This window comes from Fringilla coelebs (assembly GCF_963513975.1).
Source record: "Fringilla coelebs genome assembly, chromosome: Z".
NCBI lineage: Eukaryota > Metazoa > Chordata > Aves > Passeriformes > Fringillidae > Fringilla > Fringilla coelebs.
The window spans coordinates 57,104,010-57,131,124 of NC_140031.1; the positions used below are offsets into that span (position 1 = coordinate 57,104,010).

The 27,115-nt window shown below is 41.6% G+C and overlaps 1 protein-coding gene across 1 annotated transcript; it reads right to left on the minus strand.

The window, feature by feature from the left end:
- Window positions 1-4,097: 4,097 nt before the first annotated feature.
- On the minus strand, window positions 4,098-25,126 carry KIAA1958 (the record flags this gene model as incomplete). Its single annotated transcript, XM_084225397.1, has 2 exons — window positions 4,098-5,209; window positions 23,974-25,126. The coding sequence occupies 2 exons, from the start codon at window positions 25,124-25,126 to the stop codon at window positions 4,164-4,166; spliced, it is 2,199 nt and encodes a 732-aa protein (XP_084081523.1). The 3' UTR covers window positions 4,098-4,163.
- Window positions 25,127-27,115: the final 1,989 nt, after the last annotated feature.

The following is a 27,115-nucleotide window of genomic DNA, read 5'->3' on the forward strand; positions in this document are numbered from 1 at the left end:
AGGTGAGGCCGCACCAGCGCTGAGCAGAGGGGCAGGATCACCTGCCTCAGCCTGCTGGCACTGCTGTCCATGATGCAGCCCAGGATGTCCCTGGCCTTCTTGGCCACCAGGGCACCGCTGGCTCATGGAGAGCTTGTTGTCCAGCTGCACCCCCAGCTCCTTCTCCGCAGAGCTGCTTCCAGCAGGTCGGCCCCAGGCTGTGCCGTGCCTGGGGTTGTTCCTCCCCAGGTGCAGGACCCTGCCCTTGCCTTGGCTGCATTTCAGGAGGTTCCTCAGTGCCCGTCTCTCCAGGCTGCTGAGGTCCTTCTGAAGGGCTGCACAGCCCTCTGGGCTCTCGGCTGCTCCTCCCAGCTTCGTGTTGTCAGTGAAATTGCTGAGGAGGCCTCTGCCCCTTCAGCCAAGTCATTGTGGATAAATTAAACAAGACTGGTGGGAGACACCACGAGTGACAAGCCTCCAACTAGAGTCTGTGCAACTGATTGTGACTCTGGGATCTGCTGTTCTCAATCCACCTCCCTCTCCTCCCATTCAGTCCACTCTTCCTGAGTTTGTCTATGAGAGACAGTGTCAAAAGCCTTGAAGTTGAGGTAGACAAGATCTGCTGCTCTCCCCTCATCCATCCAGGTAGTCGTTTCATTGTAAAAGGCAAATCAGGCTGGTCAAGCATGATTTACTTTTAGTGAATCCATGCTAACCATCCTGGTCACCTTCTCCTGTGGACAGAAGTGGCCTCCAGAACGAGGGATTGGGGTGTGGCTAATTGGCCAGTAATTTCCTAGGCTTCCTTTTTTTCCTTTTGAAACTGGGGGAACATTTGCTTTCTTTGATCTGCAGGCACCTCTCCATGACCTTTCAAACGTGATCATGAGCAGCCTCAGGTATGGCGTCCACCAAGTCTCTAAGCATTTGTGGATACATCCCATCAGGGTCCATGGACTTGTGATGTCTAGGTGTTCTCCAACACTTTCCCCTTCTTGACCAAGGGAAAGTCTCCCTTCCAACATTCCTTTACCCTGATCTCCTGTGTCAGAGATCCCTGAGGGCTGGTGTTGCCAGAGAAGACCATTGCAAAGGCAGTGTTCAGTAATTCTGCCTTCTCTAAGTCCTCTGTTACCCGGGTCCCTCCTTCATTTACTAACAGGCCCATATTATCCTTCCTTTTCCTTTTGCTATTGATATATTTGCATACATCCTTCTTGTTGTCCTTAATGTCCTTGGCCAGATTTAATTCCAGTTGGGCCCTGGCCTCCCTCGTGATAATATTGAGGCTATCACAGTAAGCACACACACACCAATGCTTATCCCCTAACCAGACAAGCAAAGGTTGCTTACATGCTCTTCTAAGTCAAGGGTACCAGAGATGCTGCCTCACTGCTGCTGGACATCAGCACAAACCATCCTAACACAGTGGTAATCAACAACTTAGGCAGCATGTAGAGTCAAAAAGCCATAGGAAATGCTTCTTTTGACCTCTCATTTCAAAACCCAGAAGTGCTGGTCTTCTTTCTTCTGAGATCTGTGTTGAGACTGAATTACCGCACTGATGTGAAGCACCACTTCTAAGTGCTGCTTGCAGCACAGTACATGTGACTGGCCTCCTCAGAGCAAAGGGGTGGGCTGGGCAGGGGAGGAGAGGTGGGAAACAGAGATCTTCTGCCCCACAAAGACCAGCTGATACCCATCCCCTCACTGCAGAACAGGAAAGAAAATGTAGGGAACTATGTCAGATACTGCAATAGCTCTCACTGGGAAGTGTTGAGATGAGTACCAGTGAGGAGAAAGAGAAATCAGACTTCACTAGTGGTCATCTCCATGGCTGAGCTCTCACCTGGCACTTTGAGAGAGGTCCTTGGCACAGAATGCTCACGCTCCAGCACATACTAAGCACTGCTGCACGAGTCCTCAGTGGGAAAACAGTAAAGAAATCCCAGAGCAACAGTAGCCTTGCAAAACTATTTTTCACTGTATCACACTAAAAGCACTGCTGTGAAAAGGCAAGGCAGTACAAAGAGCAATCAGATGTCTGGCCTCATCTAGAAACTGGGCAGCTGTCTTTTCTGTCTTCACCTGAAATCTCTCTGTGCTTCTATCTCCTTCACCAACAAGTCAGATATGCCATGGCACTGAAAGTCACAGACATAGCTTGCAGTCACTTCAGAGTCATAATTTGGCCTCAAGACCCAAAGCCAAGTTACAAAAGGAGGGCTCTAGAATATGAACAACTGCTTGTGCCTACCAATCCCCTGAGAGACAGTGGATGGTAAATGGAAGACTGTAGAACTGGTGGCTACACTACCATGGAGTGTCAGACACAGGAAACCAGACTTTTTACCAGCCTTGCTACATGTGGAAAAAAAAAAAAGAGATCACAGCCAGGTTGTGTCACCTGAATAAAGCTTCCTGGGAGGACATATTTATTATAGTGGAAATCTCTGCCCTTAGGCTTTTCAGTGCCACATCTGCTACCTATTTCATCCCCAAAACATACCTTGAGTAAGGCTTAAGTGAGGTGCAGACACTCTGCCACCTCCCTCTCACACAGGAACATTTCATCCTAGGAACACAGAAAAAAAAAGTTTATAGGTGCTAGGTGGGTTACTTATATTTCTATTTGCTACCTTTCTTTCACCTCTTCTTTGGAATTAGTGATAATTAAAGTGATGATTGCACAGTTGCAGATCTAAAGAATTTGAAGGATATGCAGGAATGTGAAGAAATACAGACAAACAAGCATAATGAAACAAAACAATTAAAAATTGCAAAACAAGAAAGCCTCTCCAAAGGCTGTTTGGTCCAACACCCAGAGGAAGTCAGCCATGGTTGTCTCTTTCATTGACTTCAGCAAGCACTCAATTACCCCAGCAGACTTTCTAAAGCCTCACCACAGCCCTAGCACATCCTTGTGGAACTTAAACTAAGTTTATTTACTTGAAAAGTACTGTTCCTAACTTTAAGTCTCAAGAATTATAACTGCTCACTGAAATAGTGAGTTAGTGTTTTTCCCATACTTGTAGTAGAACAACTACATTACAAAGCAGAACAGTAGAACTTGTTATTTCAAGGCTTTAAGGTCCAAATTCTGCGCCCTCTGATTCACGTGTACATTTTCCATCATCTGCAATGGAAACAGATGATGTGTAGCTAAGTTAAATTTGTATTCCATCACTTAAAACTATCCAGCTTTTTACCTCTCTGTAGAATTTCTTTAAAAATTTAGGTAGAAATATCATTACACTCTCTATTGTTTTGTGGATTTCCAATGATGGCTTAAGACGTAGTTGATGCCATTTTTCTATACAGCTGGGATAAGACTGCAGATTATTCTGCACTGTTGGTTTTCCCAGAATACTGAAAGAGTGCCCTATGTCAACAGATTTTACATTACATACACACACTGATAAAATACTAACAACCTATGCTTAAAGAAGTAAAATTATGTGTGACAATGGTTTTGCCATTATACTTTTGCATATTGTTGAAAACAATACTTTTTAGCCTAAACACCAGCAACATTTTGATCCCAGGAAGTTAACATACCCAAAAGTTAAAAATGGCATTTAGCTGACTTCAGGATTTTTGTAGCGTAAATGAGCCTCAGGAAACAAAATAAAAACAGACAAAAAATGCTGTAAATGGTATTGTGAACTTACATTGATGTATTTCTTATTTCTTGGTCTTGCTGATCAAGAATGAGCTAGCAGGTAAGAAACAGCGGTCAATGTTAAGTTTGTCGTCTCCACTGTGGGAGGTCATGTTACAATACTAAGTTGAAAAAATGCCTTAGAACAGAATTGCTACGTAAGCCTCCCTGGGGATTTACACTCATTAATGTGTGCATGTTAAAAATGGTATTTTCAGTCTATCTTGTGTTGCCTGAGAACCATTTCTATCCTTTTGAAATCTGCATTCGTATTATAACCGATAAGTACCTTTCATTTTTGCATTAACACTATAAATACTGTTAGTATTACTAAACTATTTCTGTTGACTTATTTGTAGAAAGAAAAATATATTATATGTTTATATATTCTTATAAAATGAATTAACACTGGAGAGAGGGCTGAGAGGGGGAATAGTGTACAATCACACAGCTGATGTGTATTATTGAGCACAAATTCAATGCTTGAAACAAAAAGGAAAAGAAAAAAGTGTTCAGTGTTCTTTCAAGCCGTGTCAGATGATGAGTCATAGGATGCTGACACTATGAAGTTGCCAGTATTGGAGTGGCTTGCCATGGACTGGGCAGCCTGCTGGCTCAAGTTATTGCAGATTAGCACCAGCTGGTTGCTCTGAGCTTCTGAGAGGGTGCTGCAGCTCTGGTAGACACTGAAGTTGGTCTTGCGGCCAGGGATGTTCCCTTTCTCACACATTGTCTTCACCATCTTGGCAAGCTTGTTTTTCCCCAGGGCTTGGCAATTGTACCAGTGAAGTGCAGCCAAGTTGACAACGGGTTTGATGGACAGGTAAAAAGGCGCATCTTCGTAGCGCATGGCTGGAGGGCGCCGCTGGGCGTACTCCTTGTAGTCCTGCACGGGGCAGGTCTGCGGGGAGTGCTGGGTGGCGTACACCCGCGAGTCCGTCCCGCCTCTCTTGCTCTTGGTACTCACATCCCCGTTGTCTGGCCCCATCCACTCCAGGTACTCCAATCCAGTCTCTGTCACCCGCAGCCGGATGTCTCCCCACTTGAGGGTGGACCCATGGAAACCCGTGCAGTGTCCAAATGCCTTAGTGTTGTTCAGCCACACTAAGTTCAGAAGCCCTTCAGGATTGTACCTGCTCAATAAGCCTCTTTTGCGCAGGATAAGCTCATCAGCAAAGGTGAGCTTCATGGATTTGTGTGGCTTGTTTCCTTTGCCTTTACACCTCAGCTCTATCTGCTTTTGCTTTAGAGCTTCCTGGGACCTCTTGAACTCCTTATCCCTTGTAATACTGTATCCATACCTGTGCTCTTTGAGATACCGCTCCAGTCCACACTGATAGTTGGCCAGACTGTTTGGCTCATATTCAGACCCATCCTTCTGTCTGGCGTCCACAAAGAAGGATGCAAGATAGTCATCAAGCTCTTTGCAGGGGATGACATAGATCTCACGGGTCTCAGAGGGGTACTTGGAAATGAGGAATTCTCGGAAATTGCGGAGAGCCGTCTGTGTGCTGCGAATGGTCTTCTCATTCTGCTCCCTGCTGAGCTCTGCTGCTCTCTCATCCTGGTCTAGAAGAGGAAGAATGGGACAGAAAAGAGAAGGTAGAAGCAGTGAGTTTATGTGATACACTTTTTCCTAAAACAAATTTCCTCAAAAGGAAAGAACTTAAAATCAAGTTCACACAGAGCACTGGTAAACATCTTTACATACCTGTCACAGGACTGAAAAGCCAACTTCAGTATAACAAATTATATACTATATGATACAAAACTAAGTGAGCTCCTCATGACACTGGGGCAGAGTTTTGTGCATGGAGATTTATGAAAAGCATTGAGATTAAAGGCAATAGACTTTTTACAACAAAGTCAAAATGGAAGGTTTTTCTGTGAATCCCAAAGTTATGTGCAAGGCCCAGACTCAGGAATAAACCCACTCTGAATTTTTTCATTCGTGAAACCAGAGGTTGTGCTAGCAATATTTTTTTTCCTACCAAAAAAAAAAAAAAAGAGCTAAAGCATCATATTTATGACTGTAGTATTTTTCTTTAATCAGACACATTTTTAAAGAGTGAAATAAGTATAGTCAGAATGTACAGTACAAAATAAGGCAGCACATCCAAGAGAAATGACAGGTAAAATTACTACAGAACAATGTACAATTTACAAATGTACAAGAATAAAGAAAATGCAGTCAATATGTTCACATCAGAAAAGAAGGGAAAAACCCATGATTACACAGCCTCTCTGTGTCATCAAACTGTGCCTTGACATAACAAGTACAATTGTCTCTTCATTTTGCAGAAAAATCAAATTCTAGAAACAATTTTATATTTAACAGGCTATCCTCATAGATCCTTATAATCAATGACATATCAAAACACAATATTCAGATGCTACTACTATTATAGCTGTTACTGACAGCTGATTTTCTGGCTGATCGTAAGAGAAGCATAAAAAGGAAAAGCTTTATAAGCTATGTGTGTTTTTAAGGACTGTTTTCTTGGCATGCGCAAACTATTTGTTTGATCAAGAATGCAGCTTAAAGCATATAGGTGGAACTGTTATCCTGAATGTGATAAATCTTAATGGTTTTAGAAAACTAAAAACAAATGCAAAGAAGGAAAAATTCAATTATTTAAATGTTTTCTGGAATTTTATGTGGAACACTTTTGTCCCTCTTCCACTTAACAAGCAGAAGAGGGGGGAAAAAACCCCCAAGCTCTTTTCTATTTGGTCTCATTGCAAAACCTTTACATTCTGCCATCCTTTTAGCAGTGCCATAGCAACCCTCGCTAGGTGTCTCCCACCTGAGATACACACACAAAATGATGAGAGACCAGGTGAAGTTCCTGTTGCCTCTCTGCCAATCAGGTCAAGCTTATGTCAGGCTGTGTAGTGCAACTATGGCTTTGCACCAGTGTTCAGACACTTGCTCCTCTCTTCCCTGCAAGCCTATTAGCAGGGGAGAGGGCAGCAGGGAAAGGAAGGCTCCTTCCCTACCCCACCTGCAGTGTTCCATGTGGTGCAGAAACACTGGAGCAGAGTTGGGCAGCTCCTCCTTCCACCAATCTACAGAGTGCCTCTCAAGAAAGTTCACCCCATCACCTCCATACCACATCTGCAGACAGAGGCATGGAGAATGACTTGCCTCAGGACTTCCCAGCAGCTTATAACCCTCATGACCAGGTCCCATGCCATCAGAGAGAAGCATCCTGCATCCACACCACTCACCCATTCAGAGGGGTTTCTCAAATCTTCTGCAAAGCACAGAGAAGTGGGCATCTGCAACTGAGGCCTTTGGGGGCTTCTGCAGGCAGGAAAAAATGCTGCCACAAAGCATTGAGGTTTGTTTAAACTATGCTCCAGGGGAGAAAGAAAGGTCACCTGACTGATTCAGAAACTGATTTTAATACTGATGTCAGTATTAAAGAGCTCCTCAAAGCCTGCAGTGAAGCCTCATGCTCTAGGCAATGTACATAATAGATCCTTTTAGTGTAGCTAGATGCACGCTGAAAAAAAAGACAGCCCTGTTCAAAGCTCCAAAACAAACATTTACTCTGGTATTTTGTTCATTGCAACCACCACCACTTGTTATAGAACTGTGTAAGTAATCATTGCTTTGACTGACAGCCCACATCCTAAGTTCTATTTCAATATAAACAGCACATATAATGGCTCAGTTTTATAAATGTCATCAATCACTTCTTCTTAGAGGATAACCTGTCACAACACAGCAATGACACCCAGTCAGTCATTTATGTTACAGCATCTTTCCTTAATCTGCAAAGGAAATTGCCCTATCTGCAGCTAACAGTTATAAAACCCATGCTGAATTAAAGATTCTCCCAACAATTACAAAAACAGTACCCCAGAAACACTGCATTCCTGCATTGGTTTGTTGTGTGCTATTTCACAAGGAAGGTGGGAAATGTTAAAAAAGAATGGGTCAGGTTTTCCTGCAGCAACATCAGGAGAGTTACCTCTACTTTGGCTGTGAATCCAGGCTGAAGTAGTAGTAATGGATTATTCTCTTCATACGAGACCACTCAAATATTGGTGGTGTATCACATAGCATGGCATAAATGCTGGGAGTTTCCCATGAAACAGTTCCCAGATGTTTGCTTTGTCTCACTTGGCTGATCTTGCTGAATAGGGACCAAAGCTCTTTTTAATGTTCTGTGGAGCTGGTAGGAACTACTGGAAACACTGGTGGGGATCTACATTAGTTCCCTGACTACTGCAAACATAAGCCTATTTGCTCTTGAACCTCCATTACTCAGTGTATCATCTACTCTCCAGTATCCACGGATTCCAAAATTGGGTAAAGGCACAGAAAAAAAAGCCACCAAGTCCTCCTAGAAAACATCTATATCAGAACATCCCCAAGCTCCAAACTGATGCAGGATAGAAGAATGAGGAGGTGTTACATATGCCTTCACCTTTCTTGTAGTCTTCTGTATGTCCCTGTTGTTAGGCTTGAGGAATACAAATACACTTGTGCTACAGTTTAATTTCTCTCAGCTGATTGGTCAGAACCAATCAACCAAAAATTATTGTCATCATTGATCTATGAAGCCAAGCTACCCTTAGTGTCTTTTCCTTGTCATAATGCAGTCTTTGGAACTAGTAGTGCTGTTACTCCTGTTTTACAGATCACAAGTAGAAGCATAAAAAAATGAATTGGAGATACATTTCCTGAGGTCCTGCCCCCTCAGCTGCATCACTGCACAAAGGACCTGGTTATAGGTCTTGTGTTTCTTACCATATCTCACACCACAGTTTCATTTCCAAGAAAACCAGAGTGTGGCAGAAAAAGACAATAAAACCCACCTTTCTGGGGGGTCCAGGGTAAATTCCCAACTATGAGTTTGAAAAGGTGATGAATACTTAAGATGTTCTAGTTCAAATGAAGTGAAAGAGATAAAGTGACCAGGCAGAGATTAAACAGACAACCTAGTGGGAGCAGATGTCCCAGGCTAGCCCACGACCATCAGATGATCTCTCCCACAGAGGAACAGCTGTTTTCTGATCTTTTAATAATCTGATCTTAACACAGCCAAGACCTAATATTATCAGCAGAGTTATCAAACTCAGGCTTGTTTTAATTTCAGCTCACACACATACACACACTTGGACTCCCTGAAAAGGATGTAACCTCTGTAATTACATATTACAGGAGGAAAGGCGCTTGCTTTCATGACAGACAGATACCGATTGTTAATGTTCAGAGAGCATTTGCACATCAGTGGGAGTCACAAACCTGACTTATTATTTCAAGAAGTCTTAAACTCTGCATATGGTAAGCAGTGAGATCTCACAGATGTACATTAAAAGTGAGGTGGGTTTTCTTGGTGGTAATGACGTCACCAGTTAAATCTTCTCTGCCAAATTTTTGTCCTGCCTAGGAAAATGCCTCTGCAGCAGGCCTGCTTCCACCAATATGCTTGCATTCAAGTGAAAAAGCATCGTTAACCACACACAAAGCATCACATATCTCTATTCTGGAGTGAAGTGCCCTCTCTCCATTCCCCAGCACCTTGTAGGTTGGCTCTTGCCCCTGTTTTGCAGTTACTGAAAAGCAGTAATATCCAACCTTTGGGCCGTGGCAATATGAAGCCTATTAAAACCAGTCAAGTAAACCACAGCCTGCTCCTGCCTTTTTCTCCTGTCCCGACCTGTTTCAAGAAGGTATCTACAGGCAAACAACACTCTCAAATCTACAGTCTCGGTGAGCGGAAGTCACACTGTTGTACAAGGCAGTTATGGTCAAGTCACAATGGGGAACAGCCGCATGAGCCTCTGACAAATGTGCCCCCCTGGAAGCTACTGCTGCCCTGTCAGAACCAGCTGAACGCCACTGTCATACCACGGCATCCCAGAATATTAGCACTTGTTCTGCATGCCAAACTTAGAAAGCTGACAGCTGGTTTTCACCATATCACAAGAATAAACCAGTGAATACCATTCTTATGTCTTGCTGCCAAAAATGAAGGTGAGGGTAAGAGCAGAAGGTGAACACAGCAGAAGTGCCTCTAAACATTTGCAGAAACATCCTGAGATTAAGTAGAAGTAATTGCTTCTGTATTTTTTACTGAATTTCTGCCCTACTCATCTGATGATGTTACTAAATTCTGTTTAACAGTTAAAGTTCCCTGTTCCCACTACATTAAGTTAAACTCCATTTTAACATCTAAAATGTCAAACACTATTTTAACATTTTCAGAAAAGGCTTTCATTGGCATGTAAAATCTGTCATATTAGAGAATTAATTAATATCCACTTATGAAAGACACTATGTTTTTGGCAAAAAAAATTATACTTCTACTCAGTTAACCTGCTCCAATGAAATTATCTGCAAAATGTTATAGGATTCTAAAATTATAAAGCTTTAGATAATATCAAAGGAAAAAGGACATAGACTGCAAACAAATGAGTATGGGAATATTTATTCATTGGCATCTCCATGAAGTAAAGTCACTAAAATAGACTTTAGTCACCTGTACATTTTCTGCAAAGTATAGAGTGGCCTGATAATGAATGCTTACTCAGACACTAGAGCTGATTTCCAGTTTGTGCTCTCTTTCACTACTTTCTCGCAATAGCTTCAAAAGATTTGAGATGCAGTTTGACTGCTGGCAAAGCCAGCAACAAAATACAGACCGATATTACTGGGACTTCTGCACAATCCTTAGATGTCAGAAAACCTGTGCTATGACAAGGGATTAAGAAGTTATGTTCCCCTATGACTGCCCATCTCACCAGTTTTGTTTTGGGTTTTTTTTGCAGTGGATAGAGCAATTGCTAATGAACCGCACAAAACAGCACCACCCTGGGAACTCCAATTTTTACAAGGCTACCTTCCTTCTCTACCTGATGCATGTGACATCTGAGCCATTCCAGTACAAAGGTTCTAAAAATGCATTTTCTAAATAAAATTGTTCCTATTGGTTCACTTCATCTATTCAACTATGCTCCTATCACTTCACTTTATCTGTCTGCTTTTGATTTCATCATGGTAGTGGAAAAGAGAACTGCTGCATTTCAGTTTTACCTCGCATTTCCCTACTTCCACTGAACAATTTCAATGGCATTTTGAGGTATGAGGCCATACAGTTTCCTATCTCCTTTTGAAGCTGTTCTGAGATGCACTGTCATGAACTGCTGCCATGCAAAATGGGATGCATTTCCTCTGTACCCACAGTGGGATATTTACCCAGATCCAACCTCAATTTGACAGGAAGAAGTATACCAACTCCAGTTCTCCCAGGCTTGCCCAACACTGCAACGATGCACAGCAGGATACTATAGCTTGGACACAACATGGAGAACAGCAGAAACAGAAAATATTTTGAGAAACCCATATATCCGGTATTTAGGTGATGTACAGGCAAAATATACTCAGCCGGCAGCTGGAGTGGAATCTGCTATTTTATCTGGCCCATCCAAGTCAGTCACCTGGCCTGTAACTAACCCTGCAACCATTTCCAGGTCTACCTGCCATGCGTCATCCCACTTTTATTTCCATAGCTACTATATTTACAGGAGGTCTGTAAAAATAAATTATTTGGACCTTTATATAATTGACATTTAGGGACTCAACTCTTCATAGAGGTGGAGGATATAAAAGTCACATTTAGAATCTTCAATACTGCAAACTCAAAACCATTAGAAAATGTTTTAAAAAATGTGAAACTCCATTCCTTTCAAAACAACTGCTAGACTTCCTTCAACAATATTCAGCTCTAAGATGTAACTTCTACTCTTTCAGAGCTGAGGTTTAATAAATCAGGTAGTTTGGTAAAATTGGAATGCTGCTGAAGTAGGTAAGTAGGAAAACATTACCTATAATGTGAAGCTGCTGTCAGCTGTATGTTGAGCATGCATCTTTGTATTCAGCCATATAATATTCTAATAATTTCCAAACAGTTAATGACTAACACCATTAGAAAACTCCAGGTACTGGTTTCAGTTTAAAAATAAAGAGACACTTTTTGACAATTATTTTCTTCAGATTAAATATTTAACTTTGGAAAACAGATTTTTTTTTTTTTAACCCAGGACTTCTTAGCAACCTAAAGAAAAGTTGCCCTTTTAAAGTATGCTGGTTACTTAATGCTTTGTGGCAGAAACAATTAAAGGAATGATAGTAATGCTCTACACTACCCTGAGAACTGGAAGTTGGGTGCAGAAGGGATGCACTCATTTTCAAAGAGGACCTGGCTCAGTACGACTGGAAAGTGTTGGATTCATATACTCAGCAGGGTATAAGTTTTTCTCCCAAGTAAGTTTCTAATTCCACAAAGCATATTTTAAGTGTGTTCTGGATTGATGTCCCTATACTTAAGTATTTGCTTATATAGAAATCAACTGTTGTTAACTGTATAGAAGGTGGAACTGAATAATATTTATATGTATATAGTGACTTGATTCAAAAGCTGAAAAGAGGAAAGAAAAGAAGAAACAAACAAAAATGAGGAGAGTAAAACCTTAAAGACCTGAGACACACTTCTTTTATTGAATTCAGTTTATAGTTTGAAAATTGTACTGTTCTCATGGCAAAAGATCCATTTCTGGCATAACAAAACTAAGAGTCTACATTTTTGTTGTCTTCCATCTTTCCATGCTCCTACAGAAAAAGCCAGATTTATAGATGGGCAAGCAGATATCAGAAGCAGTGATTGCTTAGCCAGAATTTTAACTACTGGGCTGGTTTGCACAAAATCACAGGTATAAATTTATATAGCGTTTTGGAATATTTGGCACACTGGAATTTTGAGCCTCTCTGCAGTTGAGAGCCCTGGGGAAAAAGAATGGGAAACAGGGTCCTTTCAGTTCAGTTTTCTCTAAGAAGAACTTTAATGTAAAACATGCAAAACATGCCACCTCATTTCACCAGAGGCTTAGCATGTTCTCAGCTACAGTGTACCACCAGTTTTAATGTCATCACATTTAAGAAAAGCCTTTAATAAGTATAGCTGAGAAAGCAATGCAAGAGGTCTGGAAAGAATGAGCCAGGGCTATGAAGTCTGCCTGCTTTTGGTTCACTCTAGACAGGAACTGAGAAGCAGAACTGGGAAATATGGGAGAGAAATAAAGCTGAGGGGGAGAGAAGAGAGAGTAAGAACAAAGGATATGAGAAAAAACACAACACCAAAGAGAGAGATTAAAACCAGATGAGAATCCTCATCATCTGAAATCTAATTTATATCACTGTTTCAAAATGAGTCAGTCTAACTGGGGCAGCAAGCAGAGAAACAAAGAAAAGGAGAATGTAATAAATATTTTATTACATTAATCATAATAAGCTGCACTTTAAGTCTTGGCCAAAGCATATTCTTAAATCAAGCTGGGAATGTGAGCAGTTTCAGACTTAAGAGCATGAGGCCCACATGACTGTAATTAACATAATAAATCATACTGTGAAACTCTCTACGCAAGCTGACAGCGCTTGGTTGATATATTGCTTATTAAAGACTGCAGACATTTTTCCTCTATTTTATTAAAGTGCCATTGGTAGTGAATAAAAAAAGTACCGCTTTCTATTCTGTCTGAACTATCTACTAGTTCAGCCAGAGGAAGAGGAAATGTGTTGGCAGGTCATGGCATTTACTGCTGGTAATACAGATTGCAGCACATGGACCCCAAAGAACTGCATTTCAATATTTTTTCTCTTACCATCTATAACTTAGTAAAGTACTCCAACTGCCTTGTTAGAGATCTTGATGTATCATTTCTGAAATTCTCTGTTGGTGATTTTGCCCAGCCAGACCGATTTGTTTTTACCGTTCACTGTGTAATGTACAGTAGGAGCGAAGCAAGCTACTAAGGGCATAAATTCTTTGAAGAGCTCACAATTTACAAACCTAAAGGCATAAGGAATTTCCATGCACACTTTGAACACACATATTTCTTTTGTCTTCACTGGCTCAGAAAGCAATATTTGAGGAGCAGCTCTTCACACAGTTCTCCAGAGAGAATGAAGTCTAACATTTCAAGTGAAACAGCTTCTAACGTATATTGCTAGCCTGATTTTCTGTTTTGTGCTGAATTCTCTCCTCATCACACTCTAGAAAAAATGACAACTGAGTTTTATTTTAACCTTTACAAACACAACTCTCATCACATTAAAGGGATGGAAGTTTAAAATGCAAAGGTCCTACAAGACTGGGGAAGACTCAAAGCTAGGCAGAGGGCAGAGATATTAATAGATCCCAGCTTTTGGAAAAAGGACAGCCCTCAAGCACTACATACTGTGATAGGCACCTGCTCACACACCCTGGCTGACCAAAGATCACTTTATTCCAGACTAGCTATGACATGCCCAGGCATTTGCCAAGACAAAGGCTCCCAGGAGGTGCAGGAGCAGCTGGAAATTTTGCACAGTGAGGAGACAAACCTGCAAGAGAAGCACATTCAGACTGTTGCTCATGGCACAGTTAATTTCTTTTTGTCTTTGAATATGTGTTTAAACCTAATTTATCATAGTTTAACTGAGTAAATATTTAGTCACATTTTGCAGCTCTACTTGAGTAAAGTCTCCTTAAGTAAAACGAGGTGTTTCAGATGTTTTCCAGCTATGAGCACACTCAAGAGAGTATACACAAATTACATACCTCTCTGCTGCTCAGAATATTGCTATTATTTTTCTTCTGTATTTACACTGTCAAAATTTTCCAGTCAGGATTGTTATTTCCATAAAAATAATTTGTTCTTCTATATAGGAGATGAACAATCAGTTCCCCTGCTACTGAATGAGTTCATACCAAAACTGACATGAACCAATTATTATAAGAGGTGACATGGTACATAGTTTAATGGATATAACTGTGGATGTGTTATACACATACATGGCTATTTTAATATACACCAGCAATATAAACAGTCTGGTGTATTTAACAATTCTGTAAGTGAACAGTAATGGGACAAGTTATTGTCCAACTGTAAGTTTTCTGAGGACTATCCTAAATGGGAGGGAGGGAAACAGAGACATAAAGCCAATTCTTTATATAAAGAGGAAAAATAAAATGTGAATCTGTTATCAAAAAAAACAAAATGTCTGTCAGCATATAGGCATGAATACTGTTCTGTAATGCTAGGAATAGTGCTCCTGCCTCTTATTTTGTTTTCTTGGATTTATAGTCATAAATGAAGTCCCAAACAAATGGCAACGCTCCATCTGCCAGGAGCAAAGGGCAGAAAGAAACTCCATAATCTGGCATGTCAACATGACTGAAGGACAGAGCCCATAACAATCAGGAGAGGGCTCCAACTTGTGGACATAATGAAATTGCTCCCATACAAAAACATAAGGCTTCTCTGGCTCATTCTTACTGCTATGCTTGACCAGTCACTGTCAGGAAGCAGAAATTAGGCATACACCCAGTGAAAAGAGAAATGAGTATAAACATAAAATCAAAACAAGCTGTTCAAGGACCAGAGATGAACATCCTTATTTTTCACAGGCTTGATCTTTGGGTACAGGTTTCCTGATTGAAATAATACAGCACATTCAGCTGTTGCACTGAGGTGATGTGATGCGGGGTAGAATAGCTCAGAATACATGTTTTACTTCTCTGAACAAAACAGAAGATCAGCTTCTTTCTTTCATTTTTCCTTCCCAAGTACACAGCAGAAAGCAATTGATTAAATATCAATCCATTGTTGTATGGTTTCAAGTGATGTTTTCATCATGAAGACCTATGAATGATGAATGAATAGTGAAAAGCTACAACAGAGCATAGTGTCACTGTGATAGTCACCCTCAGTTTAATCAACAGGAACACATGCAGTATTTCTCTGTGTGTATGGGCATTTACTGTTCAATTAGAGTTAAAGGGATTAACAGGTATAAATTAGAAGTAAGATGCAGCCAATGCACTTAATGATCGATTTATAATTAAGCAAAGTTTTAATAACACAAAGTTTTAATCAGACTCAGCAGGGTCCTCAGCAGCACTTTTCAAAAGACATATATACAGGAAGCCCCACCCCCACTCCCACCATGGGCAGGATTCAGTGGGAACCATGACCTGGGGATTGCTGTGTCTAACATAACATTTGTGTGATCAGCAGCATCCTTCCATTTTTAAAGGGCACCATTGCTGGGCTCTAGACAAAAGTAGACTTATTTGGGAAATGAAAACACAGCTCTGTCACACTGTTCCACAGAGGCCACCAGCCACATTCAAGCTGTTCAAAACAACGAGTGCTGAGATCAGCTTTCCTGTGATCGTTCTGTGGAGTGCCCCAGCAAGAACAAGTCATCAGGGAAAGCAGCCATTCCACTTTCTCCCTCTTGAGGCTTTGATTTAATAGCCTTTTTCAACACTTTCTGGAATGGGCATATGCTTCATTTAAGCATGTTTTATCAAAGAAAGATAGATTTCCTCATGTTTCACTTTCCAGGATCTGAATGTTTTAGCAAGCACTGCTCAGTGCTGTGGCAGCCCCGACAAAATACCTAAAATGCCATCACGCTTCTGTTTTCTTTTCTGGAAAAATTCAAACAAGGATTTCTGTATTCCAAGTTTTTCTCTTGCTTAGAGAGATAGAAAATACACTCAGATATTTTTACTGATCTGTTTCATGCTCAAGCAGATTCTAGGTTCACCGCAAGCACAAAAAAAGAGATAACATAAGAAGGCTCACTAACAGGGATATAATTTAGGTATGAAGAAAATGAGAGAAATGAGTAGTCACTGCATGCTGGCTTCACAGAACAGTTTATGCAAAAATGCCATATTCCCACAGGTGAAAACAACTCTTCCCAAGGTCTACCACTATTAAAATCTTAGATCTTGAATACAAATAGGAAGTAGTCCTTCTGTAGGTACAGAATCATTGAATCATAGAATTGTTAAGTTTGGAAAAGACCTTTAAGATATCAAGACCAACCACCCACCTAGTACAATCACCATGTTTACAACTAAACCATGTCCTCAAGCACCATGTCCACACTGTTTTTGAATAGTTTCACAGGGATGATGACTCTACCACTTCCCTGGGTAGCCTGTTCCAATGCTTTACAGCCCCTTAGATGATGAAATTTTCCCTAATATTCAGCCATAGCCTCCCCTTGTGCAGCTTGAGGCCATTTCCTCTCATCCTGTCACTTGCCTGGGAGAAGAGACCACCACCTACCTGGCTGCCCAGGCTAAACAACCCCAGTTCCTTCAGCTGCTCCTCATCAGACTTGTGTTCTGGATCCTTTCTCAGATTTGTTGCCCTTCTCTGGACATATTCCAGTACCTCAATGTCCTTCTTGGAGTGCGTAGCCCAAAACTGACTACAGGATTTGAGATGTGGTCTCAACACTACCCAAAACAGGGGAATGATCACTTTCTAGGCCCTGTTTAGCCACTCTCACACAAAGCAGAAAATCACTCTCAGAAAGTGCACTGATCTAAACCATAAAGGCCTGCACTCCCTTCTTCTGCCAGCATCCCATTTGAAGTGCAAAAGTAAAGTGACTGTCTGAAGCCTTTCCAGGGTCAGCATCTCTCTTGGCTCCTGTGTTGCATCTCCTCTGTAGATCCAAATCTGACCCTTGTTTCTTTTTTGTTAAGACTCACAAATCATAAGCTGAAAATAGCTTCAAAATGAAACAATTGCAAAGATCACACAAAGGAACAGATCTCTGATCAAAAGCACCATGTTAAATAATCTATTTCCTAAAATTAAAGTCATGTTCAGTACAGATGTGTCAGATTTTTTTTTTTTTGTTCTTTCCTGTATATTTTCAGGACAGCTGGAACCAGGCATTATTTTCTTCTTTTATATAACAGTTACAAACCAGATCACTTCACACAAAACAGCTGCCTATTTAAGACACCCTAGAGAAAGGGAGAACATAGCATCTCAATTATGTTGGTTTGCAAAAATGATTGTTTCCTACTTTTTATTGTGCATTCTATTTTTTTGCTTTTCTGAGTTTCACGTTAGGGTAATGGGGGACAGGGTATATTCCTAGGTCTGAAATGAATTGCAATGCTCCAGAACAAAACCATTCATTGAAATGGGCAGTTTGCCTTCTGGTATCACACACCATCTTCCTTAATACTATTCATGCTATGGTACTTAGAATGAAAAATATATGTTTAAATGAAGAGACAATAATTCTCAGTGATGCAATTCCTCAATGCAGAACTCCAGTAAATATTCTCAACTATTTACCAGCTGGACTTGGCATTCTTTACAAAATTAATCCTTAAAAACTGCTAGGGCCTGGCTGCAAGAGTCCTTTTCTTTCCCTCCTAGCTGCAGGCAAATAACTTTCACAGATTGCATGGAAACAATCATTCTTTCACCTTCCTTCATTACACAGGATCAACAGGCCTATGCACCTTTTGTTGTAGGAATTCAACTGAAAGCCCATCCCCAAACATCTCCCACACCAATCTACTTTCAGTATGAATACTCATGAACGGTTTCCTCCAAGAAGTGTATATATCTGTATCTATATCTCCAGTAAGACTGCTGCCAGGAGATGTCTCTGTGCTGTAGTTCTACTCAGAGGAGGTCCATGCTGAAAAGAGGAAACAAACCCTGATATCAAGGAAAGCAGCATCCTAATCTTTTGTATGCATAGCTTTGTGATAAACACTTTGTATTTAGGACAACCTCTACGTGACAAAGTCCATTGCTGATTATATAAAAGGGCTGGCATGAGCTTTCTGTGTCTAAAACAAATTTTCACTAAAGAAAATACAAGTGAAGTCCTGAAAGGTAATCAACACATTTCTTAAGCACAGTGAAAATCTAAAGATATTGTAATAATTGATGAATTTTCATTTCAGTGTTCTCCTGCAAACAGAACATCTGTAGGAACAGCTGCATAAACAACTCTTGTATTAGAGTTGTTAGTACTATGGGTTAATTTCTTTTTTATAAGTTTGTTTGTCATGCTGCACACCCAGATAATAAAAGCAATTACACAACTACTCTGCCAAGGCTAAACTTGTCCTCTTATTGTTATGGTTCTGCTTTTAAACAGAACTCCCTTGTAATATTATAATGGTAAGTAATCATTACCTAGACTTCTAGAATAAAGATGTCTAGCTAGACTTCTAGAATACAGCCCCCGAAACATAAGATTATAATTTAACAGCATTTAGATGAAGATAATTGAAGGCAGGAGTGGGCTTGCAAATCGCTGCTGCAAGATCAGGCAATTAATCATGTCAATAGCTTACTTTTTCTGGTATTTAAACCCATCATGATGTAATTTTGGTGTTCTAAATAAGCCAGGACCTAGCAACTTAAAAAAAAAAAAAGGGTTTATTTTTTGTAATTATGTATCTCAGCACTTACTATTTTTAGTCCATCGACTAGAGCAGCAATAGATATCAATCATGGGGCCTAAAGAGTCAGCAGTGGTCTCTGAACACTTCAGTACAACACAAAGAGACTGTCTCACCCCTACCCTGTCTCACCCTATATTTAAGGGTTCACTTGACCACATTCAGCAGCACATGTCCCGGCAGATAGGCTTCAAGCAGTCACTTTAACCAAAACTCATCAATCTTTGTATGTAAACCACTAATACAGAGATCAGCAGTTACTTAAATGTGGAAGAACATTATTTAAATAGGAGTTTTGTAAATTTCTTTTGATGTGATTATTTTTCTCATGCTACTTGGCACAGTTCCACTGGGCTTGAAATAATTACAAGGATTAATTCTGCTTTTCTGTATGCTTTATATACACCCCTAAAAAAGGTGTTATTTCTTCTTGTTTGCACTTCTATGGAATGTGCGAGGCTGACACTTTTTAAATAGATAAACAGTGATTTAGAAGTTAGAGCTAAATCTAGTCAAAACTGTCAGTTCATAAAGTGTGAAGAGACTCGTTTCACCTCGAAGTTTTGTAACATTTTGATGCTCATCCAACAGCTCCTAATCCACAAATCTTATATGAGGATCTTGGTTCTCATTTAATTTAAACTCACATCATTGCAGACAGAAAGAAGAGGGGAAAGGGAGAGATCTTACTTCTTCTGATTACAGAAAAATACTTAAAATATTCCATTAAGAGCTCTACATCAATATCCAACAAGCCGCAGATGCACTCTATTTTATAATGGTCATGTTCAGACAGAGACTTAAATAAACACCTGTAACCTACAGGGGTGTCCACATTGAGAGCAGAACAAGAGTCAACTCATGTTAGGTCCCAATTGTGAAAGGTGCAATCCTGCTAACACCTTCCCATGATGGGAGCACAGGAACAGAGCTACATCTTTGCCCAAATTACCAGGCTAAGCCGACTCACCAGCACTGATCTGGACTGACACACCAGTTACAGAAAATGAAAGAATTGAGAGGATCTCAGAGCAGAGACATCAAAGTCAGGAAGGCTAAGCACTGCCCTCAGCACAGACCAGTGCACTTTCAAACATGGGTACTTTTGATAACCACAATGCCAGGACAGTGAGAAGCACTCTGACCATGAGAGGAGAGGTGCTTGTGGACACTCTTTCCCTTCCAAACTCTGAAAACGCCTGTACACAAAAAACAAGCAGTCAGGCGGTTCAGTGATGGATGTACTTGAAGGCATTGTGATGGTACACACAGAATGTAATCTGCTACATCTCTGACAGAAGCAACAATCCCAGTCAATACTTTAGATGATTTTTTATTTTGCATCTCTGCTTACTAGTCTGCATTCAGCACAGTTTGTACATAGGGGTTGGATCCCTTTTTTTTTAATCATGGGACTCTCTGTTCCTTTATTTATAGTGATTCACTAGTGTTGAATCAGAAATGTCCTGCTGCACTGTCTTGTTAATACAAAACACATCTTCAGCCTGAGTCTTCAAGTGGAAATTCAGTATTCTTCACAAATTCTTCAGCAATTTTGTTTACAAAGTAAATCCTACATTTCTCAGAATTAAAAACTTGTGCTCATTCAAAATAAGCTCTGTCCTCTGAGCCACAGTCTCCCTCTATAGCCTTCTGCAATAACACCAAATCATTTCCATTCTTCATTTCAGACATCCAAATGTCACTAATTGCTCTATACTGCATGCACTACAACGTAAAGCATTGTGTTTCTTACTCATCTTCCACCTCCACTGATGTGATATACCTTGGCCTAGCTGGTTCTTGGACATTAAAACCAGCCCAAGTATTAGGAAAAACATAGGACATAAGAGTTGGTGTGAGAAGTAGAAATTGCAGAAATTCCCTGTTCTTCACCACTGCAAAAATTCCTCTCTGAACACAATCAGATCCTCTCAGTTTTTCCAGAACTAAAGAAAGGAAGAAGTAATACCTACATGCATTCTTGAAGGTTTTGCTATTAGAACGGTAAAATAAAATCTGAAAACTCCCAGATGAATGCCCACTTATTAGGGCTGAAATTTAACAAAAAACAATTCAGTATATTTCACAGCGCTAGATGGATGCCTCAACAGAAAAAACAGTGTCTAACCTAACCGAATCTTCATTGGGATGCCACTTCTCTTTTGAGACATGAAAATATCTCTGTAAGGTCCCTAGTTACACATTCAGTTGCCACAGCTTAATCAAAGAGAATAAGTTAAAAAAACCCCAAATAAACATGTTTGAAAGAGAGACTAGTCCAAAAGCATAATGTGGCTTAAACTGGCTTAAGCTAACATATATCATCCAGATTTTTTATTTCATGGTTAATGTCACTCAGACTTTCATGATCTATGGGATTACTATCAGCTGTGTCTGCTATGCAAGGATATGCCACTTCAGCTAAAGCACAAGTAGTATTTCTTGCTGATTGGATTGCAGGCTTTAATGATAACTTAAATAAGGCCTTAGTCCTGTAGACCTTAGACAACCAGTTCTAATGGGACAAAGAGGAGACTTCAGATATTGGAGAGGACAGGGCAGAATTTAAATTCCCTGCTCTCTTTCAACTTTGGTTAGTGAAGCAGGCACTGAGTCTATAAATTAAAAAAACTCTAGGCTTTTTGATGTAATTAGTTCCTGCCTTTCTCTTACATCAGAATGTAAAAGACTCACATCTGTCTGTTTAGAACAGAAAATTTTTACACAGGATAGATAAACATCCTTTTGTAGTTCAATATTGCTCAAATTTTATTTATCATTCAACACTTTCAGTAGATCACTCTTTGTTAGGAGACAATCTAACAAAATCACTGTACATGAGCAACCACCCTAATCTAGTCTTTAGTCTACCTGCAAGAATCTGCTGTGCATCTGTAATAAATTCACTTTCCAACACTGCCCACCTTTTTGCAACTTGAACATTTAATAGTGCCAGCACTTCTTTCCCAAAGGAGAAGGCTCTGTGGAAATGTGGACTTTACTCATGTATCAAGTTTTAGTCACATGTCAATCACTTTATCTTCATTAAAATGACACTACTTCTGAGTAAAATAACAGCATATGACACCAACACTGGACCAGTCTGAGGAGAGGAATTGTGTAATGCTTTTTTGGAACAGCACAAGAAATTTAACCACTGAGAACATAACTGAATAAACTGGAATTTGGACAGTACTCTGAGAACCAACCCATCACTGTCTATGCAAAAAGCAAAGCATTTGGAAGTTCTGAGGGTTGATTTAGGCAGTGTGTGTAATCCAGGTGCAATCCCACTTTGCCCTCAAAGTGAGACACTAGACATGGACCAATCCTGTTTTTGAAACTATATAAATGCAAAATGTTGTGCTGCATCCATTCTGGTAAGATTTAACACCAAACAGTAACAACTGCTGACCTTGTTTGGCTTCTGAGGACCTGGTAAAAACAGTTGGAAGCAGCCTGGATTTTTTAATGGATCTGTTGAAATATCTCTCTCAGATAACACACACCTAACATAGAAAAATTCTGCTTAGGTTTGTCTTCCATTGTCCGAAATTGCAAGTTTGAGACTGAGCAAGTTGCAGAGGCAGGCAGGTAGAAATGAGGTCTACATATAGCAGTGATAGGTTACAAACTGAGGAAGGCAGAACAAGTAATTTAACACACAATTTGGGTTGAGTGGCATCAGGCATCCTGCCTTTCTCATATTTAGCAGTGCAGAGTTGGTTCTAAACCAGATGGAGTTTTGCAAGGGAATTTCCATGAGGGATGTTACGTGACATGACTATTGCAAAATAACATCTCAGAGATGCAGTCATGCAAGAAACAGGTTCCAAAGAAGAATTTTCTTTGCTCTAAGACAATTATCATCCTTCCAAATTTCTAATGTTTAGTAGGGTTTTACTTAGTAAAGCTCTGTATTTAACTTGTCTGTTGTTTTACCTGGCAAGAAGATCTGCAGGCTCTTGTCAGTTGATAGATTTACTAGTCTTCAATCAGATTTCAGGATGTTCAAGCCAAAGTCATGGGTTTTAGCTCCTGCAGTACCTGCCACAAGGACTGCACATAGACAGTTTTTAGCCCTTTCACTGTTTGTTTGTACTCTGTCTGACCAGGCAGTCCAAAGCTGAACTGGCAAGGGAGCAGATGGAGAACTTGCCTTTGCCTCATCTCCTCCTGGCATGGCACCACTAAAAAAGAAGCTGGAAGAGTGAGAACTATCTGTGCTCAGGTCCAGAAGGAGCTGACAAGGTCTGCTCAAGAAACAGATTTCCACCTCCTTCCAAAGACCTGTGGCTAACAGTTATTCCCCATATGGGATAATGACTCAGCAGAAGTCAGCTGTTTTAACATGCTCTTTATCCAATAATGTTGATCTGTTTGTGCCAATTCTATGTGCTTTGGCAGGAGATGAGAAAAATTATGGACACAGTGTATGAGAACTTTCACTGGGAAAATAGAAGAAAACCCATTTTATTATGGATTAAAGTTTTATGGTTAATGTTCAGTTTCATGATTAGGGTTGTACTGATACTTCTTGTGTCCACAGACTGCTCTGATTTATAGGTAATGATTTATAGAAGCAAAACCCTCTCTCCTGCTACTCTTCTTTGCCTGTCCAGGTCCAAGAGTACTCATCTGACAAGATGAAGGAAACACCAAACTCTCCAACTCTAGGCTACACTGTCTGAGACCACTTCTGGTTCATCAAGAGGGCATTGCCCAGTTCGTGTCCTCCCTGACCCACGTACACAGCAAGGTCACCGCATGCTCTCTCTCATGACACAACTGTACCCAAAATGGACCTTGAAAACCATTTTGCCTATGGCTTCAGTACACTTTTTCATGTGCTGGTGCTTAGTTTTCTGAATCCTCTCCCAGGTGTATGTGGCTTCCATACCTACTGACTTATCTGCCAGCAGGACCCTGATGCAATGCAGCACATACACCCCCCGCTGCACCCTCGCTGAGTCAGGCCTGGGAGCCATCCCCAAAATGCCACCACCCCTCTACTCCCACCCAGTGTCCTACCTGGCATCAGCTGCGCTGCTGCCTCAGGGGTGGTGGTGGGCACTGCGTGGGCTTGCTGCTGGCTGGAGCTGACCTCAGGCTCGGTGCCCACCGGGGGCGAGCCAGCCACCTCACCACCCGGGGCCAGCTGTGGGATGGACGGCAGGGTCTCCTCAGCAGCCACCGGTGGCTCCTCCTGACCAGGGAGCTGCAGGGCTGAGAGCGGGATGCTGATGGGTTTCCCAGCGGTAGTCATGGCATTGGAGCTGGTGGCTGGCACCTGTAGGGCAGCCACAGGGCCACCGCCTGCCCCCCACGCCGGAGAGGCGAGGGGTCCCCGGGGTGGCCGCTGCGTGGCCATGCGGGGCGGGCCAGGCGGGGAGGCGCAGGGGCGCGGCGGGTCGGGGTCAGGGCCTGCAGCCGGCTGGGACACGGTTCTGGTGGGTCCCAGGCAGGAGGGCCCAGCCGGGGGCTGCGGTTTGGGCTTGGACATCTGCGTCAGGGCCAGGGCAGGCCCATCGGTGCCGGCCGTCAGCTCCGCATTGGCCACTATATAGTAGTCCTCAGGGAGCTCCTGCTTGATCTTCTTGAGGAGCACGTCACCACCGCCCTCATCGGCGGGCTGCGCCTGGGCCTGGGCCGTGGCAGCCGGCCGCTTGCGGGGGCCGGTGGGAGCACGGTGCGGGTGTGGCTCAAAGTCACTGTCCTCGTCGGTGACAGAGGACTCACAGACCATGTCGAAGAGGGTGGCCTCATCCTCGTACTCCTCCACAGGCTCACCCAGCTCTGACGGCTCGCTGCAGTAGGAGAAGTCGCAGGAGTCACGAGTGCGGGTGCAATCCAGCTTGGCCTTCCCCGGCCGGCCTGGGTAGCGCTCCAGGGGGCTGGCCTGAGCCTCTGATGGCACCCCCAGCATGCTGGGGCTGTCTGAGTTGAAGCTGCGGCTGTCCTGGAAGCAGACACGCTCCTGGGAACCGGCCCGGCAAGTGGCGGCCAGGGGCCAGTGGTAGGCATGGCCAGCACTACAGCCCCACATGGCTGTCAGGTTGCCATGAGCCCCCTCAGAAAGCAGGTGCTTGAGGTTGGGGATGAGGCTGCAGATGGTCCCATGGCTGTGGGCCCAGCTCACCAGCTTGGAGAGATTTTCGGAGGAGGTGTGAAGGCAGTCCTCCATGGTACAGGATCAACAGCGCCTGGCCACTGGGAAGTCAGCTGAAGACACAGTTCAGATCACAGGGTCCTGGCACTGATGGTCGTGTGTTGCCAAGCTCATATTTACTTCTCACCTGCAGAGAGACAGAGCAAAACCCCACTCTTCAGCACTCCCAAAGCATGACCACATTTGCATGGGAAAATGAAACATTTGTATGCTCAGCTAAACCCACCCATTTCACTCTTATCTCATGTCCTTCAAAACATGCCTCAAAATTAAGCCTGGTTTTAAGCAGCCTCATTCTTCATTCTCAGAACATCCCTGCAACATACAACTGAAAACTGCTTTTCAAACAAGACAATTCAGTGTCAGTAGCAAAATGATTAAATCTCTGACAAAATATAAAAGCAGCCCAAAAGATAGTGATTGTGTGTTCATACCTAGGAAATGAAAATTAAACAAAATCTTAACACGTACAATTAATCTTGAACACCAGGGTGACAATCAAGCACCAACTGGATCTGAAGAAATGATGAAGTTTTACATAATTTATGCAGATTTGAACTGAATCAAATATCTCCTTTTCAACTGAATTTAAGAGGTATCAAAAGGAAGGCTCAAGACTTGATTTTTCACTAGAAGGAATAAGCAAACAAGCTCACCTTTCACTGTTCTATACTGATACTCATCAGTAGCTCAAAGGCTTAAGAGACTTTTAAATAGCCTGCAAGACTTAAGCCAGAGCCTTCTTTTAACTTTGAGACTTAACATTTTGCTTTTTTTCATACTGTCTGTTTTCCAACATCTAAATCATGATTCAGTTCAAGAAAAACCTTTGCCATTTTCATCAAAACTATTTAGAAATTTGTCATACAAGATGACAGCAAAGTCTGCATGTTTTTCTTTGTATACAGCCAATGACAGAGAAGTCATCTGCAGTGACCTCAGAAAGCTAAAGTATCTGTGAAGTTCTTCTCATTTCTGCGGGTTCTGTTTGGAGGCTCTCCCTAACCCTCTCTCTGCTGTGTTTTGTGAACATGACCTGCAAGCCTTAGCGTTCCTGTTGTTCTCATTTCACTTTTGTTTTTCATATAGGCAGAAAAGTCCATTACATTTGTCCCAGATCAAAGGCAGCATCCATGGCAATGTTATACCTCATTTTATTCCTTGTCCTCATCTACACAAGCATTTTTAAATACAAAATGAACTGTGTCAAGGCTCAAAAAGACAGACACACGGTGGCTAACTGCCCCTGGTGAATGCTTTCCCTAAAAATCAACACAAATTACTACCTGCCTACCTAGTTGCTTCTCAGTCACCTGTCACTAGTTAGCTGCAGATATGTGATATCTGTGTTTGCTCTGTGCCAAGGGAGGTGAGGAGGCTAGTTTCAACGATTTTGCAGCTTGCACATCCCTGCCCCCTCACTCCTATTCACCAGGCAATGGTTGGTCTATGGAAACCAAAACTGGAAATAAAATAGACAGATACTGCCTATGATTTTCCCCACAAGGCTCCTCCTGGGTTTTTCCACCCCACCCACTGTGAGTCTTTGGTGGGGTAAAGAATGAAGCCAGAATGGGAATTTCTAGAAACTTTAGAAATTTCTAGGTATTTTTTTAGCATCTTTGAAATTAAGCATGGAGGGAATGAATGAACGGGAAGAAGCACATAATTAGGAAACAAAATTGTGTAAAATTCAAGCTTGTTTTTGCAGTAGCTCAAGACAGAGTGCATCCATCCGCAGAGAACAACTGCTACAATAAATTGAATTCTAGGTCACATGAAACAGAGATCTCAGAGCATCACCTGCAACACAAAGCTCCTTGCATGACCAGTGCATCTGTGAAGTACAATAAATGCAAAGTTCCCCAATTTGCAAGTCTTTTAGGCACTGGAGAAGACCTCCTTTTTCAAACTTACAACTTTCATATATCTAAAACTTCTTTTTTGTTATATTTTGTAATTTGTTTTAAAGCTTTTAAAGATCACTCTTAACAGGGGTAAAAA